At 40.3% G+C, this 21,766-nt stretch overlaps 2 protein-coding genes across 2 annotated transcripts; both read left to right on the plus strand.

Annotated features, from left to right (window-relative positions):
- The first annotated feature begins 415 nt into the window (after nt 1–415).
- On the plus strand, nt 416–2,553 carry LOC149938855 (uncharacterized). The gene is made up of 5 exons (XM_090179016.1): nt 416–763; nt 816–1,067; nt 1,213–1,377; nt 1,444–1,540; nt 1,589–2,553. The coding sequence occupies exons 1-5, from the start codon at nt 416–418 to the stop codon at nt 2,551–2,553; spliced, it is 1,827 nt and encodes a 608-aa protein (XP_090035142.1).
- Nucleotides 2,554–3,129: 576 nt separating this feature from the next.
- Nucleotides 3,130–5,522, plus strand: LOC149938856 (uncharacterized). The gene is made up of 2 exons (XM_090179017.1): nt 3,130–5,120; nt 5,186–5,522. Exons 1-2 carry the CDS (start codon nt 3,130–3,132, stop codon nt 5,520–5,522), a joined length of 2,328 nt encoding a protein of 775 aa, XP_090035143.1.
- Nucleotides 5,523–21,766: the final 16,244 nt, after the last annotated feature.

Raw genomic sequence — 21,766 nt, forward strand, 5'->3', positions numbered from 1 at the left:
AAATTTAAAATTAATATTTTAAGGTGGCCGGAATGTTCAGTCATAACTCTAAGTGTTTTACAAACTCACCTTTTTTAATTTTCATATTTTTTACGCTTATCAGTCATTAGATATGAGATCCTATTTTTAATTGTGTATATATTCATTGCCATTTTTATTAAAAGTCAGTAACGATCAGATCTTTAATTGTAGCATGTAATCGTCCTAAAATAAATAATTGATTGATTTTCTTTGAACCGTCGTATATTCTTATTTCGTATCTGTCACGAACATTATTTGGTCCGTCGAACCAGATATAAGTCGCGTTACAGTTATTTGAGCAGATTAATTGTCAACACCAGTATCCTGAGTCGTGAGAAGCAGTATCACCTAATTAGAATCCGGTTCGAGTATTCAACCTCAGTTATTAACCATTATGGACGGCTACCTCGTCAGGAGACGAACCGTCAAGGGACAACTTACTAGATTGGAATCAATAGTATCCGACCATGTGATTACGCCAATCACACCGGTCGCAACAACAGTCTACAAGCAGAGGGCCGACGCGCTGGCAGCAGAGTTGGAGATCGTACAACAACATACCACCGCTTCATGCTCTACAGAAGACTTCGATGCTCACGAAACCGAGTACAATCAGCTCGTAGCTCGTATGGAAGACATTGTTATATTTTTCAACACTCTTAGTAGTCAAGCAGCAGTTATTCGAACATCCAGTTTCAGTCAACCAACAGCCAACATCAAGTTACCAAAAATGGAGTTACCGGTATTTGGGGGCAATTACATCGATTGGTTCCCATTCCACGACCTCTTTACAGCGACAGTTCACAACAATGGCTCGCTGTCAAGTGCTCAGAAGTTTCAATAAGTACAATCCACTCTACGCAGCGAAGCAGCTTTGCTTATCCATTCCAGTGACTGACGGTAACTACGCAGGGGCTTGGGACATTCTACTGAATCGATTTAATAACACCAGAGAGGTCATTAATGCTCATGTGAAGCGCCTGTTCAATCAACCGCAAGTCAAGGACGAATCAGCTACCTCATTGCGACGCCTGATTGATACCACGGCACAGTGCATACGCGCACTTAAAGTTCTAAAAGAGCCAGTCCAATTCTGGGACGCAATTCTCCTTCATATAATTGGCGAAAAACTCGACCATGAATCCAAATGACATAATTATATGTATTTGTACCCCGCTGCTCCGCTTTAAGTGGGAACTATCACTAAAGGGCACAGCAAGACCAAGTTATGAAAACCTGACCACATTTCTCGAGCAGAGGGCTAGGGCACTGGCCGCCTCTCAACCAACAAAGGATTCCAGAGTCAAACCATCCACCACATTTACCAAGAAGATCCCGATTTCGCACTATGGATCAGTACGAGATGACGCTTGTCCGATCTGCACAGAACTGCATCCTACATTCAAATGTCCATCACTGTAGAAAGTCTCGCACGAAGATCGGTGGAATCTGGTCAAGACCCAATCTCTCTGTTTCAACTGCCTAAGAAGGGATCATCTGAGTAGTGACTGCAAATCAGGTAAGTGTCGGAAATGAAACGCTAAACACATCACACTCTTGCATCAAGATTCGCAAGAGAAGGAGTCGAAATCCCGAAGCAGATTGAACAGCGAGGTAGTGGCTCATGTTTCCAGGCAGTTACTAGGCCCATCTCAAGTAATACTACCAACGGCCATTATCCAAGTCAAGGGAGGAAATGGCTATCTCTGGTCAGCTCGAGCGCTGATAGACTCCGGATCCCAAGCAAGCTTTATTTCTGAGAAGTTCATGCAGAAATTGCAACTTGTACGAAATCACCAGAGCACGAGCATTGGTGGAATCGGGATCTGTCATTCACACGGCAGCGCAACTTTGCACATTAGCTCCAGAATTGACGCAAAAATTAACGCAACGATCCAAGTTTTAATACTGAAGGAAGTCACGGAGAAACTCCCTAACTTTACCGTCAATCTACGAAATTGCGCTCATATCAAGAAGTTACAGTTGGCCGACCCAACATTTCACGTTACAGGAGCGGTCGACATGCTACTTGGAGCGGATGTCTACCTTGACCTAATTCTAGGTGGAAAATTCCTGGGAAGATCTGGAGTTCCGGGTGCCTTTAACACCGTCTTTGGCTGGGTAATCACTGGAAGCTTGGGAAGTCAAGATCGAGGGTTGACTAGTCCGTCAATCACCGTCAATTATTGCCACCTCGAAACACAACTTGCCAAACTCTGCAAAATTGAAGAAGTAGGACACAGACCGAATCTTACACCCGTGGAAACTCGATGTGAACAAATATTCCAAGACACCGTCAGACGAGATGATTCTGGGAGATACATCGTAAAACTACCAATCACCAAAGATACAAGGAAACTTGGTGAATCAAGAAACATCGCATTACGAAGATTCAAGTATACCGAACGACGTCTAGAAGCAACATCCAAACTTCATGACAAGTACAGAAGGTTCATGGAAGAATATATTAACTTAAACCATATGGAGCCTGTACCATCCGATAGCATGCACATCAAGAACGCTTACTACTGACCTCATCATGCAGTTTTCAAGGAGTCAAGTTCAACAACGAAACTCAGAGTCGTATTTGATGGGTCTTCAAAAGCAACCATCGGCATTTCCTTGAACGACATACTTCTCGTTGGTCCAAAACTACAAGCTGATTTGGTAAATCTTCTAATTCGATTACGAAGTCACGCAGTGGCATTAATGGCGGATATAGAGAAAATGTATCGCCAGATTTTAATCAACCCAGAAGACCTTCATTACCAACGAATTCTGTGGAGGCGTCAAGGGGATGGACCAATTGAGGATTATCAATTGCGTACAGTCACGTATGGGACGGCGTCAGCACCCAACCTGGCCACGAAAGTCTTGCAACAATTATCAAAAGACGTCGCCTTCAAATATCCATTGGCATCTCAAGTCCTTAGTGAAGATTTTTATATGGATCATTTACTATCAGGCGCTGATGATAGTACCACTGCTATCAACTTACAGCGAGAGCTCAGTCAAGCCACATCCGAAGCAGGACTTACTTTATGAAAATGGGCATCAAATGATCCAGGCCTATTGGAAGGCATTCCATCCGAGCTGCGAGAGATTTTGATGCCTTTGAACATCGACAACAACGAATCCGTCCAAACATTGGGACTACAATGGACACCAGCGACAGACGTTCTGTCATTTCTCGTAAAAGCACCAAGAGCCAGACTAACCGTCACCAAACGCACAATTCTGTCCGACACGGCTACGGTATTTGACCCCTTGGGGTTACTGTCACCTGTAATCGTCCGAGCAAAAATCCTACTACAAGAAATGTGGCAAATCAAGGTCGGTTGGGACGAAGAGTTGCCTGAGTCGCTCGTCTATAAATGGCACACCTTCCGAGAAGACTTAACTAACATTGAAAACCTTCGTATTCAGCGTTATATCAGCCAACTCCATCACAAGAGCGTGAGTATCTATGGGTTCTGCGATGCTTCGGAGAAAGCTTATGCGGCAGCAGTCTACTTGAAAACTATAACTAATTCCGGAGCTATCAACGTTCAGCTGGTCGTCGCCAAAACGAAAATAGCGCCTCTCAAACAGATTACGCTACCAAGATTAGAACTTTGCGCTACCGTTCTTCTCTCAAAACTCGTTTCACTTGTACAACAGTCTCTACGATATACCATTACCGACGGCCATGGTTGGAGTGACAGCAAAATTGTACTTTTCTGGTTGGCATCACCTCCGCAGAGGTGGAAGACGTTCGTAGCGAACAGGGTCCCAGAAGATCAGGATACTCAACCGACTATTCAGTGGCATCATGTTTCTGGCTCATCCAATCCTGCAGACTGCGCATCACGTGGAATTAAAGCTACGGAACTTCTTGATCATCCGCTAAGGTGGCATGGACCAAATTGGCTGCAAGACGAAACAGTCTATGATATCCCAATTCTAGAAGACGCAACTGAGTGCCGTAGCGAAGAACGAGTCCGATCAGTCGTCGTCCTACATTGCAACGTAGACCAGAGCCTTCTCACGAAATATTCTTCACTGACCACTTTAATCCACGTTACGGCGTACATTCAGCGTTTTAGTCGTAACGCAAGAGCAACCATAGACTCAAGACAACTAGGACCTTTAACCAAAGAAGAGAACGACATGGCGTTTAGTCACTGGATAAAAACCACACAGTCAATCAACTTCAGGGAGGAAATCTATCAGCTAAAGAGTCAGAAGGACCTTTCAACAAAAAGCAGAGTTCTGTCGCTTACACCTTTCCTTGACCAATCCGGTATCCTGAGAGTTGGAGGACGCATTCGGCACGCAAGGATTACAATCGACCAAATTCATTCAGTAATTCTACCCAGAAAAAGCCCATTCACTGATCTTATAATCATCAACGAACATATTAAATCGCTTCATGGTGGTCCACAACTGATGATGGCGTCACTGCAGTCAAAATTTTGGATCATTGGACTTCGTGATGCGGTCAGATATCATGTCCAAAAGTGCCTGAAATGCGTTCGACAACAAGCAAAGACGATAACTCAACTCATGGGTAACTTACCAGCTCCTCGAGTTAACCCTGGTCGGGCTTTCATAAAGTGCGGAGTGGACTACGCTGGACCTTTTCGTCTCAAGGTCATGAAGGGTCGTGGCTGTCGATCATTCAAGGGCTACATTTCAATTTTTGCCTGTTTCACAACCCGTGCCTTACATCTAGAACTTGTCAGTGATATGACGACCAATGCCTTCCTAGCTACTTTTAAGCGGTTTGTATCTCGTCGAGGAAGATGTACGGATGTCTTTAGTGATTGTGGGACGAATTTTGTTGGAGCTAACAAAGAATTAAAGGAATTCATGACGACCATTTCTACCAACACGAAGGATCCGACTATAACACGCTGGATGAGCGATGAAGGAATTATCTGGAACTTCAACCCATACGCGTCACCTCACTTCGGCGGACTTTGGCAGGCCGGAGTGAAGTCCGTCAAATACCACCTAAAAAGAGTTATCGGAGAAAAAAGCCTGACGTTTGAGGAAATGCAGACTCTTTTATGTCAAGTGGAAGACTGTCTAAATTCCCGTCAACTTACGCCAATGACGTCAGACCCAAGCGATCTCGCCGTATTAACACCTGGACATTTTTTAATCGGTGATGCGCTTACAGCTATTCCAGAGCCCGATTTGACTTCAACCACAATAAACCGATTGTCCAGGTGGCAACTCGGACAGCAATTACCACAGCACTTTTGGCGACGTTGGCAGCAGAGTTTCTATCCAGGCTTCAGCAACGTCCAAAAAGGACAAAACCAACTCGAAATCTACAGATTGGCGACTTAGTACTACTCAAGGAAGAATTACCACCAACCAAATGGAAGATGGCCCGAATTACCCAAGTACACCCCGGTGAGGATCAACTGGTACGTGTAGTCACAGTGAAGACGTCGGACAAGGAGTTAAAAAGACCGGTCACCAAACTTTGCCGATTACCGTTGGACTCGTGATGTTAGTAAATCTTGAAATTTAAAATTAATATTTTAAGGTGGCCGGAATGTTCAGTCATAACTCTAAGTGTTTTACAAATTCACCTTTTTTAATTTTCATGTTTTTTACGCTTATCAGTCATTAGATATGAGATCCTATTTTTTAATTGTGTATATATTCAAATGTTGCCATTTTTATTAAAAGTCAGTAACGATCAGATCTTTAATTGTAGCATGTAATCGTCCTAAAATAAATAAATGATTGATTTTCTTTGAACCGTCGTATATTCTTATTTCGTATCTGTCACGAACAGTTGGTCTTGTCCAATATTTAGTGAAATTTCGAGAAACTATTAGTACATACTACAGAACGATACCCAACTCGACCAGAGTTCTAAATTTAAAAGGTTTTTTCATATCGGAGAAAAACGACCACGTAATTCAGTACAAATTACTCGGAAACAGTTCACCGTACAGACCTGTGAAAATTATCATCGGGCACAACACCAAACGCGGTCCAATTCGTTGAACGCAAATTTCGGGGCCAACTGCCCCCTATTGCCTCCTTTGCCCTAACCCCCAAAAACTATGTTCGCCACCCCGCATCGCTGCGGACTCATCATCCTTAAAGGAGATCAAATTGCAAGTTGGGGCGAATTTTGCTGTTAAGCTATAGGGACGGTTTGCAGCCGCATATTTTATTATACCTCTCGTGAAAAACGTTCGTTTACAAGCCACCCCCGTGTCCCCCGGCTTGAAATTTGGTGATTCAATTCGGAAACTACTTAGTTCTTAACGCCATCTATCGTTCGGTTTTTAAACAAATATACGGAATTTTACCCGCCAAAATAGTCAAGTCGTCTGCTAAGTTTATATATGTTTTATAAATAATTTGTAATTTCTGACAATAGAGTAATGGCCGGCACTCCGTAGTTTTGACAATGGTCGCCATTTTGGTCGCGATTTTTTATCTATAGGAAAAAGCATGGGTGACGTGCCGTGACGTCACACTGCCATTACTCTATACATTACTTTCCTGTTTATCATTCCAATGAATTAATTTAGTAAATATCACTAGATTATCAACGTTGTCATGTATTTTAAATAGCTTAATTAACTTCAATATTACAATGGCCAAGGTCTTAGGCCAAGGAATAAAAATCAACCTATCTGAAAAACTAATTCGTTCATCATCACAAGGTGCTCTATTTTAATATTCCCTACATTTACAAAATAGAATTAATGGGTGCGGCTCTGATGTCTGCATGGCTCCAGATTATTATAGTTGCTAGCAGACTTGGAAACAGCGGTAGTCCTGGGGCCAATGGCCCTTAAAAAATCAGGGGCCCCTTAAAATAAATCAATTGAACGAGGGTAGCGGGCCACCAGGGCCCTCATATTAAAGTAAAAAATTTTTTTAAGCTGTTTCTGAAACACTGTCTTCCTATCCTAGATGAGAGCGAAATCTAGCGTTACTGATAGTCTGATGTGTTACAAATTTTACTACTTAAGCCCAGTTCACACTATACAATTAATTGGGCCACTTAATTGTATCCAACTAATTTTAAGCAAGAACATTGTACAGTGTGAACAGAAAAAGCGGTGACATATAGTGTAAACAGAAAAAGTGGGGACAATTCTTACAATTATTCGGCTCACACTATGCAATTTTCTTGCTTACAATTAGTTGGATACAATTAAGTGGCCAATTAACTGTATAGTATGAACTGGGCTTAAGTTACGTTTAATATGTTTTGAACATCTGGCAACGCTGTTCCTTAGAAATATTCGCATAGTCGCGTTATCTATGCTTGTCTTCCATTTCAAGACGATTCCGAGCTGCTCACGTTTTTCTTTGAAAGTAAGTCTACGTGAGAGATGATTTTATTTCTCATTAACAATTACTTGCAAAATAGAAGAGTTGCTTCTTCTTGTATATTAATGTAATTCCAAATATCTGCGTAACGAAAATTTAGGCCTAAGTTAAGCTTGGATGTAGTATTGTACTCTTATCATGAATACCAGTGCTAGTCTGCCTAATGAAATCTATAGCCAAACGATTATTAAATAAAAACTTTAACATTTTAGTTCTAAGCTAATTATTAATTCGATCAAAAAATTAATATTAAATTCAACAATGTTATTACAATTTAGGGAAGACATTAATTATAAATGCTGGAGGTAAAGTTAAACTAGCGAAGAGGTTAAAAGTAGGGAGGGGTTAGTCTAGAAATTAAGCTTAGAATATAATTATTGGCAAATTGATATTATTGAAGTGAAGTAGAACTGATGAATGACATGCAATGTGGTTTAGACAAAATTCTTATTAACTTGACCCCCTGACTCCTATTGTGGAAAAACACATGGTGGTAATAAATAAAGTCAGTACCATTGTGGAGGGGGCGGTTCGATCTGGGCTGCATTTTTAACGTGAGGCAATTTCATTTTCAACGTATTTTTCGTTGGTACAGGACCGTTCTTAGAGCGCTCGTGGCCCCGGGCGAAATGCATGGGTGAAACTGAGTGTAGAGGCCCTCCGGTATATACATCCATATGGTAAAATTTTAGAGGCCCTGGGCGACCGTCCTGCTCGCCCCCCCCCCCCTTAAGAACGGCCCTGTATGTTGGTATTATAACTGCCGGCCAAATGAAATGTTAGCCCAGGGCGCCAAAACCTCTATTTACGTCACAGAAAGATATCGTATACTTGGCGCTACGAATCTATAGTGTTATATGTAAACACGCAAATTTATCGTCGAAATGATTCTTGGGCATCTTTCGTTGTAGACACACAACTTACTAAATATTGTCCACGCAGCTCAAAAGCTTCTTTATGAGCTCTACTTCACTTCACTTCAGTTTGGTTGGGTCAAATAATAAAGAAAAACAAAAAATTCAGTTTTAGGAAAGAACATAGCGGAACGGGCTCGTCTCACACCAAAAGCCCGAGCTCGATTTGAAGCTAAGCTGAGCATTTTTATGAGAATGATACGAGCCAGAGAAGAGACCAAAACGTTGGGGTCATTTAATTTGAGCCCGAGATGAGACCTTTATATTATAGCGTATTTTTGTGTGCTCGAACTGCAATTATTTTAATATAGCGTATATTTGTGAGCTCGAGATGATAACATTAAAATATAGTAAATTGCAGTGACCCATAGCGGAGTCCAATATAATGTACTACTACGAGTCCGAGCTGAGACCATATTTTTGTAACGAGGCCGATATGAGACCTTTTTATTTTTAAGAGACGGTTGTGTCCGTTTTTGCACGATTATATTTCCCCTTGGCCACTGGGGAGCGCTGCGGAGCAGAGCAAGACTACGTACTTAAAAATCGGTCCCCAAAATCGTCATTTGTTAAAACCACCAAATATTTAAAATTTGTGGAAGAACATCATATTGATATAAAATGTTTGATAATCAATCAAATATTTTTAGCAAATAAAAATTTTCTTTAGAATCAATTTTTTCTTTGAATAATCCGAAACGTTTCAAGAACTCGATACATTTGGAATTCTAATGTTGCGGGAACTTGCCGCGTTTGAATCTTAAACGTTTCAAGAACTCGACGCGTTTGAAACTTAAACGATTCGACAACTCGACGCGTTTGAATCTTACACGTTTAAAGAACTCAACGCGTTTGAACCTTAAACGATTCGACAACTCGACGCGTTTGAAACTTAAACGCTTCCAGATTTCGACGCGTTTGAAACTTAAACGATTGGACAACTCGACGCGTTTGAATCTTACACGTTTAAAGAACTCAACGCGTTTGAATCTTAAACGATTCGACAACTCGACACGTTTGAAACTTAAACGCTTCCAGATTTCGACGCGTTTGAAACTTAAATGATTGGAGAACTCGACGCCTTTAAATCTTACACGTTTCAAGAACTCGACGCGTTTGAAAATTAAACGTTTCAAGAACTCGACGCGTTTGAAAATTAAAAGTTTCGTCTAATAGACGAGTTTACATTTTAAGCACTACAAGACGCATAAAACAATCATTTCTAGAACTTAACATGCTTTAAACGAAAACGTTTTGTAATTCGACGCGCAAAAAGACTTAACGTTTCTTCTACTCAACGTGTGTTGGTATAGTATATGTCTGTGAGAGCGTTGCATTTTCCCGTTTAGAAAAACGTCTAGAATTTAAACATTGTTTTTTCTGTGTAGTGTAATATAATAATTCTGCTCGATTTGGTACGCGTCTAACATTTCGTATTGTTTTTCTTGACCCGCATGAAGGATTTCCCATTTTTCAGGCAGTTCTTTGACCAAATATGCATGCAAACCTTTGTGAAAACATTCAACCTTGTATATTGTGCCAGCCATTATTAGGGATATATTCCAATAAAAAATGTACTTAATGTTCAAAAATGACTTAAATAAATTGTTTTCTATATCATGAACCATAAAACAATTCGTCGAATAAGATACATTAGAAAACGTTGCGTTGGTCATTGAATATACATTTTCCGGGAAGTCTTCACTTAGAACTTGTTTTAAATGAGTGGGTAATTTATCTTTAGAAATAAATTTCCCAACTTTCGTGCTTTGCAAGCCATTTGGTTGTTCATCTAGCATATTATAACACTGCAAATATTGATGTCGTGAGGCCAAAGTTTTAGTTATATTTCGCTATTTTCTTAAAGAAACTGTGTTTGCTCTCGAAACGCATACACGAAATACCTTTTAGAGGCCCATATTTTTATAGGAATTAACGTAATGAATTAGGAAGTGAAATTTTGGCGTCATAATTTCACTACCAATTACGCTTGATACCGAACTTAAAAACTGTTCGATAAGGTTTTGAAGTTTAGGGAAAAAAGTGACGTGTAAATGCGAGGCGTATACGTAATCTACAATTTCCCTAAGTTGAAGATAAATTTTCCAGTGTAAATCGTTTTCATTTGGCAAATATTCGGTCAACATGAATGGCAGAAGTCTAAACAAGCAAAAGAAATTTTCTGTATCGATTGGGCTCCGGGATTTTTCCTTAGATTTGTTTTTAGGAAATGCAGTTTTCCATTTTTAACACAATAGGCATTAATATAAACACCACAACATACACCTCAACTTCCTCAAGAATTAAAACGAACCAAGGAAGATAGGCTTCTAGTGTTAATTTTGCAAACCATTACTTTTTAAGCTTATACGATATGTAAAACATGTTAATACATTCATTTGTAATTGTTGAATTAACATGTATTATTTCTTGGTCGAAGTCGCTCAGAAGATATGTAATACCGTTGGGGTGTAGGTCTGTGTGTTTTTCCCGGAAGTTTCGATAAAATCGTTAATAATATATATAATAGGTGTCCCTTTTATAGGCGACATTTTTTGCAGTTATCAAAACGCTTACCCCCCAATTCTTTTTAATATAATAAGCCTTACATCAATATAAAATTTTAACTTCCTAAGTTAATGTTAACCCACGCCGACAGGGCCCCAAAGTTTATGTAGATAGCTATTTTGAACACTTTTTAACATGTAGCTTGGTCATTGAAAATATGCATATCTTACTTGTAAGTTTTAATATAAAGACAAATTTGAGTAATGCTTTCAATTATTAAAAAATAAAGTTACATAAATATTCAAGATACTTTCTTTTTAAGGTACCTTTTTACAGTCTGAATACATCTTTCTATGTTATTGCACACAATGTAATAAGAATTGGTTTAGTTCTTCTTCTACGGTAATTAACCCATAGAAGTCTCGCATTAGCTTAGCAGCTTTTTCAGCTACGTCATTAACTGCTTTTAAGCTAAAACCATCTTTTTAGCTTCCACAAAGGCTGCATTTTCTTCCCACGAAGATATATTTTCTTGTAGGAAACTGCTGTCAAAATTTAATCGCTAAAATAAATTTTTGTTCCTGATGGACACGAAATCACTTAAGATTTTCCCTAAAACTATAAGTAAAATTAGTATTTCCAGAAAAATAACAGAATTTAAAATAACATAACGAACAAAACTCTAACCGTATAAAGACACAGACATCTCTTCCTTCGATGGAACATATCTCTTCCCAAAATCATATCAAATTTCTCTTTGTAAGTTCGCTACAATATTCGCCTTGGTTTATTCATCAACTGCACCATCAAAGAGTTATAATACGGCTATTTACTCTGAAAAATACCACAGGTGTTGACTGAACTTGCTCAGGACCGCTTTGGAAATCAATTTATCAACCGTTTCATACTCCTTCAACTTCTTTAAAAAACACAAATCTTGATTCGGCGCCCTCACCGTGAAGCTGCATTCAATTCAAGGCTTCACATAAACTACCACAATGAATAAACAAACATCTTGCAACGCTCATTTTAGTTTCGATAGCATTAATGTTCTTCCAGTTATCTGTAAACTTTTTGAACAATGGAATATCGGGACTGCAAGTGACACAGAAATGAAATACCGATAAGGGGGAAAGCACAACGACGACAAAGCAGCAGGCAAGCATACACCCACACAAATTTCAGAAATATATAATAGATTTAAGATGATTAACGTTTTTCCTACTTTTAGTAATGGAATTAAGCGTCATAAAGGCTCAACAGGAAATTTTAATCCTCATTTGAGGAGAAAACGTCCAGGAAAAATAGTCAGAAAAAAATTGACAATTCTGTGGTCCTAGTAGAATGAAAAAAAAGCCATTCTTTAATTATTACTTTTAATCTAAATCTTTAAAATTTTATATAATAGAGTTTACAACGTAATCGTTCGTTTCAAATATTTCAGATGTTTTCCTAGGAAACAATTGATGATAACATAATTTATTTTGTTTTAACCACCTGCCAGCCTTTCACAATTGTTGAGACTCAGTCCTTTGTAGACCTAATGGAAGCTGCTAATCTTAGGATAAATATTTTTGGGACTGACACAGTTAAGCGCAGAATTTTTCAATTTTTCGAGGATGAACGTACTGACCAATATAGTGACTATATAACGTCAAAATTGGTCTTAATAACTAAAGTTAGCCCATATTTTTATACTTAAAAGGAAACGAAAAGCAAATTTTCATTTGTTATAGATGCCTGGACATCGGCCACTCAAATATCCTACCTTGGTATGATAATTCGGTGGATTTATGAAACATGGACATTTCCAGAAAGGGTGCTCGACCTTAAAGGAAGTCACACTGGAGAAAATTTGGCTCATGTCTTTTGTAAGTTCTAGAAAGTTTTCAGCTTACTGATCACTTATTTTCCATAACTTCCGATAATGCAAGTAATTGCGATTTATTTTTTCACCATTTAACAAGGGCTCTCAATAATAATGTGTATATTTAAATTATTTAATTTAATATATATATTATACACTGCAGATGTTTTTAATCGATATTCGCTCTCTGTTATTTACAATAGGGAATTAGCTTAAATTGCGAGAAAGATTTTCGAATCCGGTGTTTGGCACATGTAATTAACCAGGCGGGCCAAGATGCACTTTCTGTACTTAAGATTTATGTTTCCCCTACAAGTAATATTTTATCGAAGAATTTCGGAAATAGTTCACGTAGCGAATCTGACTCAGAATCCGATGGCGAACAAGAATTTGTTATCTCAAATACCAAGTTATCAATTTACGACCGCGTAAGCCATAATGTGATTTCTTATTTTAACTTCGAAAAATATTTTTTTTTAAACTAAGAAAGGAGTTGTTAAAATAAGAAAATCTTCATTAAGGCGGGAATGTTTAAAAAACATTGCAAACTCGGAGGTATTAAACATCGAGAATTAGTAGGTGACGTTAGTACCAGATGGAATGTATCTTACTATATGTTGAAACGAGTTCGTAAAATGAAAGTTGTATGTATTACTAATTTTACTAAATATTTACATGGAATTTTATTATTTGCTGAATGAAATAAATTCCTTAGCCATTCTAAGAACAGATAAAGACCGTCAGGCATCTAATTCTGACAAAAAACTTAATGTAAAAGCATTGAAGAAATTGTTAGGTTCTTAAAAGTGCTGCCAATAAACTACATTTTGCAACTTATTTAAAAATATTTAACGCGACTTAAATTGTATCTAACTCTATTTATTTCATTAATGTTTAAGCATCTTCTAAGGTCTGAATAGGACATATTAATAATTAGAAATGTTTTCCCTTAAATTTAGCCTTTCCAAGAAGTCACTGACTATGTCGTTATCAGTAGCAGTTTACTGTCTGTATACATGCTATAAAGTAATTGTTTTAGAGAGTTAATTACTCTTAGAATTCCACATCAATTTTAATGTAACTGATTGCGTTTGTGATAATCGAAGATGGATTCATCTCACGAGCTTTTAGTGGTATCAAGTGCTGCGAGCGCTTGCGAGAAATTAAACAAGTACTATCCATCGTCTGATGGTTTGGTATATGTCATGGGCAAACGAAAGCCAAAAACAATATAATTAAAGTGTACATTATTTAACTTTAAACCCCAGATTTATCCTGGTACGGCAGTATGACTAAAAAAATACATTTTCCAGCAATACAAAAAGTAAATATTATCAGTAGTCTATAATACCTCTTCGGGCGGAAGTATGAACTATACATCTGTGGCGGACCAACTCAGATTTCTCTCCGCAGCGTAGCTTGTTGTGCGACGGACGATGGTACATCCGTAGTTACCCCATTGCCGAGTTGAACTGCTCGGGTTCGAATCCATGCCCGATTAAGTAGCAAATTTATCTTTTTAATTTTTTAAAAGTTCAATAACATTAAATTTCATGGACGCCTGCAGACATTTTTCCAAGGGGGGAGGAAACATCCATTTGAAAAATAATAAGGATACTGATATCATTATACAGGGTGTTTTTTGGGCTAATGGAAGTTCGTCTAGCTGCTATGCTAGTTCGTTTTGTTGGAAATGTAAATAATTCTGCCCATTTATATTTTGTGGCAGAAATACAGGATCAATATGACGGTTTCCTACTAAACCAACCCAAACGTCCAAGCGTCCAAACTGAAATTGATGATGGTGTTGAAACCCCCAGTGTGGATTATCGTCTTGGCAAAAATTATTATTCGGGTGATTGTAAGGCCCATCTCTCGAAAACGGAGCTTCATCAGAGCATAAAACGTTGCGGATAAATTGAGGCTGCTTATCCACAGAATTCTGCAGCCAGTTTCAGAAGTCCAGTAGTCTTTGAGCGTCTTCATCTACTAAACCTTGGTGGAACATAGCTCTGAAATGTACAAGTAATATTTTCCATACACGTGTTTTACAACACCTGAAATCAGCACTTGCCACGGAACAACTTTTACGCGTGTACGGGACAAAGTACGTCAACACCGTGATCTCCAAGTCGTAATTACGCTGACCAACACCTCGAAATCTAGGTTCTAAATTACCATACTGCAGATTGTCATTGACAGCTCGCCTTACTGAAGATACGGACGGTCTTCAATCCAGGTGACGTTGTTGGAAAATCTAACTCACTTTTCTCAGATTTCTAAAACCTTCTACGTAGTAAATGGCAACTATCTCCGTACCATCCGCTCTAGAATATTGAGGCATTATTACTACGATTAAATCTCACAAAAGAGTCAAAATGATGTAAAAAACAGCATGCATTACATTTTAAACAAAATAAACTAGCGGTTTTCCCTGACCTTATGACATTATTTTCGTTTATTTAGCTACCAACGTCTCCATGTAGTTGTTTATTCTGGGCATACTTCATAGTTTTATTTTAAATTCAAATGCTTTAAGTGAAATATCTGCCAAATGGAAAATAATCGAGAAAAAATTACCATAGTACAATTACAACAAAAAAATTAAAAATTAAAGGAAGAAACATTTAGTTATCCCAACTTCCCACTTTTTCAAGTCATGTTTTGCAGTGTGTTGAAGATAAAAAGCTTTATCGGCTTTTCTCGTTTAGTTTTTTTTAATAGGTTAAAAATGTTTATTGTAAATAAGATAGATTTTTAATCACTAATCTTATATTACTATTTTTTAACCAATAGGTTATGGGCCCAGCACGCTCCCACTGCGCCACTACTATGCTGATGATCTAGTCTGCTGTATCCCGGTTTCAGTTACCATCACCGTAATCCGTATCCTGTCAACAGTTCCCGTTAGTAACCATGGATATTCTTTTTCGTCAAGACGTCGAAAAACTATCAGGTCAAGAGAATTGGAGGAGTTGGAAAAGACAAATAGTCGACATCCTCACCGTTCGAGACGTATACGAGATTCTTACTGGCGAATGGATTGAACCTACGGAACCGGTACCTGGAGCAACAGCAGCAGAGAAGTCTGAATACACTTCAAACAAGAAGAAGTACCGAGTGGCGTTCAGCACGGTCCGTGGTATCCTCTGGTCAAACTTATCCAAGAAGGTCCAAAACATGATTACCAATTGCGAGACACCAAAGGAAATGTGGGACAAGCTGCTCGAAATCTTCGAGCAGAAGTCGTCCAACCGTCTGCGTAAGCTTCTGGCGCAACTTATGCGAACTACGAAGTCACCAGACGTCGACATGGCCACCCACATTGCCCAGATGTGTTCTCTCTGGACAGATATCTTGTCAACGGCAAAGACAGAGAAGAACGTAACATTCGACGACTGCATCCTGATTGCCTGCATCTTCGAGTCCCTACCTCAAGATGAGTATCGAGAATTCGGTATGCTCTGGGACACGCTGCCAACCGAAAAACAGACGGTTGCGGAGTTGGAACGTTTATTGATTGGCCGTGCAACTCGAGAAGGTGACTCTTTCAGAGATTCATCTGGTCTGATGGCGAAACGCAATGCCGGAGGTCATCGCAGTCACTCATCAAACGAGACGAAAGGCATGAGACGTAAGCCAAAATGCACCTATTGCCGAAAGTTTGGTCACATAGCGGAAGACTGTCGAGGACAAAGGAAAACTCCTAGAAGGACGAGCGTTGACGAAAGTAATCGCACCAGCATCGGGGGTCTGATCGCAGCAAATGGTCTCGTTGCTTGCTCATCGTCTGAAGCAGCATGGTACTTTGACTCGGGTGCTACACAGCATATCACGAACGACGCCACAAAATTCCTAAACTTCCGCAAGTTCGCTACTCCAGCGACTCTTCAGATTGGAAACAAGACGCAGATGACAGCGGATGGTGAAGGAGACATAAGGATTCAGTTCCGGATTGGAAAGAAACTCTATCAAGAGGTAGTCCACAATGTCTGGCACATCCGTGATTTTGCCTGCAATGTTTTCTCGCTGAAAAGCGCAATGAAAAGAAACAACAATCTGGAGTTCAAGGTCACAGCAAATTCTTGCGGTCTCTATGAAGTTGTCGGAGGCAAAAGGAACCTTTGTGTACCTGGCAAGGTCGAGAGTCTGTATCGTCTGGATATCAAAGTCATGCAGCCATCATGCTCCGCTCGCATCGCAGCAGATCCGAGAAATGACCGGAAAGCAGATCTCCAAGTCTGGCATGAACGCATGGGTCATCAGGATAAACGGCATGTAGCAGCGACGTTACGGAGACTCGGATACGAAGTTCTAAACCAGACGTCTGACAAGCTCTGTGAAGGGTACATCTACGACAAGATGACTAGGCACAGTTTCGGCACTCGTTTGGAGAAGGCTACGAAACCAGGTGAAAGGATCCATTCAGATCTCTGGGGACCATCACCAACACCGTCCATGAAAGGGAAGAAATACTACCTCCTATTCAAAGACGAGTATTCCAGTGTTCGAGCCGTATATTTCCTAACGAAGAAATCCGAAGTCGTCAATTGTTTCAAAGATTTCCTTGCCTTTTGCCGAACCCGCAATCACACAGTACAAGAGCTGGTCACGGATAATGGGACTGAATATGTCAATGAAGAGTTCCGTCAATGGACGTCTCAAGAAGGGCTACATCACCGCAAGTCCATGCCATACACGCCTGAACAGAACGGGGTCGCCGAACGAGAAAATCGTACGATTATGGAGTCTGTAAGGGCCATGTTGCATTCCAGATCGGACTTACCACCGAAACTCTGGGCTGAAGCGGTGAACACGGCCGTCTATGTCCTGAACCGAACAGCACCTACATGCATTGCTGGGAAGACGCCGTTTGAATTGTGGACAGGGAAGACAAACCCATCGATCCAGCATCTGCGAATCTTTGGCACTGAGTGCTTTGCCCACATACCAAAAGAGAAGCGAAAGAAGCTGTCTCGGAAGGCGTATAAAGGTTTCCTGGTTGGCTATGAAGACAATGCAGACGGATATCGAGTTTATGTTCCTGAGCTGGACGACGTACTAAGATATCGAGATGTCAAATTCAATCCCGAGACGTGCGTTCCTGATTCCTGGATTCCTGTCTCTGAGGAGTTGTCCAGCCAGGGCGAGCAATTGACCGACGATTTCGTTTGCGAAAACCGGCCAACCAGAGCCACCAACTCATCAAAAGACGGACCAACCAGAGCCACTAATGCACCATCGGGCATGCCAACCAGAGCTGCCGACTACTCAAACGACGAGACAACCAAATCCGTCGAAGCGTCGGAAGACGTGGCTACCGGACATAATGAGGCAACAGTGTCTCTTTCTGACAATGTCCGGGACAATCAACCTGAGAAGAGCGGTCCAGTCCTTAGAGATCGTTCAACACTAAGGAAAGTCCAACCATGTCAGAGCTGCCAGCTAGCAAATAAAGCATTCCTCATCTGCGACATGTTACCACAAACGGCACGAGAAGCACGTTCAAGCAACGAATCCGCCGAGTGGGAGAAAGCGATGGTAGATGAACTTTCGGCAATGAAAAGACACGACGTCTACGAAATGGTTGATCCTCCACCTGGTCGCAAGATAATCGGAAATCGTTGGGTCTTTCGTACAAAGAATGATGAAGATGGGACGATCGTCAAGCACAAAGCCCGGCTTGTCGCAAAAGGCTTTACGCAACGAGAGGGAATCGACTTCAATGAGACTTTCGCTCCAGTTGCCCGATTCGAGACACTACGAATCTTTCTCAACCTAGTTGCCCAGAAAAATCTCAACCTCAGGCAATTCGACGTAAAGACCGCATTCCTTCATGGGAAGCTATCCGAAGAAATTTATCTGCGTCAACCTGAAGGTTTCGACAATAGTAGTGGACAAGTCTGGAAGTTACGGAAAAGTCTTTATGGTCTCAAGCAATCCCCACGGTGTTGGAATGAACGAGTCGACAAGTCCTTACGTGACCATGGTTTCAAAAACGCTGATGGAGACCGTTGCCTGTACATGCTGTCCACCAACGCCATTTTCTTGGTTCTCGTCCTCTACGTCGATGATGGTCTTATTGCTGGAAATACTACCGAAGCTGTAGACGAGTTCCTTTCCAACTTCAGTGATGAATTTGAAATCATCACAGGAAGAGCGTCAACCTATCTTGGGCTGAAAATTGATACGTTGAAAGACGGGTCTATATTTTTACACCAGAGCGCCTGATTTTGATGGTAATATTCTACAAGATATAATCCCAAAGTATGCGTCGGGAGTATATTCAAAATTATGCGTAATAACTTTAACATTTTTACAATCAAATGCCTTCTTTTGTAGGCAAAAGGCGTAAAGACTACAAAAATCAAAATAGCGGATCGTTTCACCAGCTTGTTGGTCAATTTCGTGTTACAATTTAATTGTTTCTACTCGACTAGGTGTAAGAGACTAAAAGACGCGCTCTTTTTTAAATGTATATATATGCCGGGATCAGTGGAGTAGTTTGGTTATTTGGCGCCCAGGGCTAAACTCCTAAATTTGCGCCCCCCCACCTACGCCGGCCCCCATTTCCGCCATAAAATTCCTTGTTTTTAAACTAAACCTAATCATTATCAATAACAAAATTAATATTAATCTATTACACTTTAATTGATATATTAAAAAATTTCAAGTTTCCAATATCCGCTTTAATACTTTAGGCGCCTCTTTGGCACCCCCCTGACCGTCGGCGCCCGGGGCGTATGCCCCCTGCCCCCTTCCCTCACTACGCCTCTGGCCGGAATCGTGACATAGATACCGCCACGGTCTCGGTCAAAGGAACCTCAATTTTTATATAGAAAGGCGGGACTCGATGAGTCAAAACTGAAAGTAAAAACTGTCTCTCGTCTCTTTTATAAAAAGTATCTCGCTTCAGTCTTTGTTGTAAATAAAAGCATTATTTTATATCGTAACTCACTCTTTCAAACTTTTATTTAACTCATGTAGTTTTCTAACAGGTAATGGGCTCGCGACGTTTTCACTAGCGCAAATTAAGTCGGAGATTAAGTAAGCGGCGACATTACTTAATAATTATTTCTGCAGAAGAATTAAATCGTCACAAACGTGAGCGACATCAAGTTTGAATTTTTGGTAAAGAAGAATGGCGGCTACTAATGACGAATACAGAATCACCAGACTATCAGCTGACAAAGGAAATTATCATTCCTGGTCAGTAAGGACTAAAGCGGCGTTGATCAGCAAATAAATTTGGGATGCCATAGACAAAGGATTTGGACCCGCAATGACAAACGCAGAAAGGAAAGTAAACGAAAAAGCTCTTTCCTTCTTATACCTTGTAGTCAAAGACAATTATTTAGATGATATTGGCAGTCACGTTAGGGCTAAAGAAGCATGGCTAACGCTCGAAGATATGCATACGAAGTATGGATTGCTGCACGTTTTGCAATTGTTGCGCGATTTTTTCAATATCAATAAGGGAAATGAAGAAAGAATACAAGTTTATTTGGGAAGAATCATGGACCTACACAGAAAGTTAACAGAGTGTGGCTATGGTTTTTCGGACAAAGAAGTTGCTTTGATCATGCTTATGGGCTTACCACCGCCCTATGAAAGTCTTATTCTGATGTTGGAACATGATATAAAAAACATCACTACGCATATTGTCAAGTCACGTCTGGCAGTCGAAGAAAAGAGGCAAGATAGAAAAGAAGAAAGTCACAACGACACTGGAGAGTCAGGCACTAATAAGGCCTTTATCACGCGCAACTACAATAAAGAAGGCGCAACGTTCAAGAAGAAACCTCAGAAGCAAAACATTGCGAAGAGGACTGGTAAAGCCGATATTAGATATGTTAAATGCTACTGTTCCGGAGTATTCGGCCATATAGCGAGGGAGTGTCCCGACATAGAGAAAGAAAAATGTCAGAAAAACGTAGCTAAGAAGGCAACTATTCCACAAAACCATAAAGCACTATGCTCGGGTAATCTTAAAGTAGACGACGCTAACGAAAACACCTGGTTTCTCGATAGTGGAGCTACAGACCACATGTCATGGCAGAAGGCGAAGATGACCCATTTTATCGAGTTCAAGTCTAGCGTAGAAGTTGCTAACAAAGACTCAATTAAGGTAGAAGGAAAAGGTGATATGGAGTTCACACCAAAATCTGCGACGGATAAATATATTATCAAGTTAGAAGGGGTTTCATACGTACCTGAATTAGACGGAAACCTAATGTCCGTTGGCCGCATAGAAGAGATGGGCTATTCCATTGAATTTAAAGACGGATTGGCCACCATAAAGGAGAAAGACGAAATTATTTTAACAGCGACAAGGATGAGCCAACTCTACAAAATAGAAGAAGATATTGTACCACCTCTGGCAAAACTGATCAAAACATCTGACAAAGAAAAGTGGCATAAGAGATTAGGCCACGTCAACGACGGCGCCTTAAAACTAATTTTGAAGGAAGAGGTTCAAGGCAAACTAGAAGAAACCACACCCTGCAAGACTTTCATGCTGGGGAAATTATGGAGGAAACCATTTCCAAAGGGACAGGCAACCAGAGCAAGACGGCCCTTGGAACTGGTGCACTCCGATGTCGTTGGTAAAATATATCCACAATCAAAGGGAGGCGCGAAGTACATCGTAACTTTTGTTGATGATTTTACACGTCGTACTTCGATTTTCCTTTTTAAATTCCAAGAATACAAAGAGCGTTCGGAGAATGAGCTCGGATTGAAGATAGGAACCTTAAGAACTGACAACGGTGAATACGTCCGTAACCATTTTGACGAATATCTGGCGAAAAACGGGATCACACGTCAACTAACGATACCTGGTACACCTCAACAGAACGGAGTTGCGGAGAGGATGAACCAAACCCTCATGGACACGACGCGTGGTCTCATGATAGAATCCGGACTTCCGAAGTACTTTTGGGCAGATGCGATGAATACCGCGTGCTACCTCAGAAATCAGTGCCCTTCAAAATCAGTCGAAAACGGTATTCCTGAAGAACTATGGTTAGGTAAACCAACGACACTCAAAACACTTAAGAACCTTTGGATGCAGAGTCTGGGCAGTACGAAGGCAACTAGA

Source organism: Leiobunum rupestre, chromosome 6 (assembly GCF_980474605.1).
Source record: "Leiobunum rupestre chromosome 6, qqLeiRupe1.1.hap1, whole genome shotgun sequence".
NCBI lineage: Eukaryota > Metazoa > Arthropoda > Arachnida > Opiliones > Sclerosomatidae > Leiobunum > Leiobunum rupestre.

Coding starts and splice junctions, on each gene's coding strand:
- LOC149938855 (XM_090179016.1), top strand. CDS start 416: ATGGACGGCTACCTCGTCAGGAGACGAACCGTCAAGGGACAACTTACT. Junction 764..815: donor TACCAAAAATGGAGTTACCG/GTATTTGGGGGC, acceptor ACCTCTTTACAG/CGACAGTTCACAACAATGGC. Junction 1,068..1,212: donor GACGCCTGATTGATACCACG/GCACAGTGCATA, acceptor CTCCGCTTTAAG/TGGGAACTATCACTAAAGGG.
- LOC149938856 (XM_090179017.1), top strand. CDS start 3,130: ATGCCTTTGAACATCGACAACAACGAATCCGTCCAAACATTGGGACTA. Junction 5,121..5,185: donor CGTCAACTTACGCCAATGAC/GTCAGACCCAAG, acceptor ATGCGCTTACAG/CTATTCCAGAGCCCGATTTG.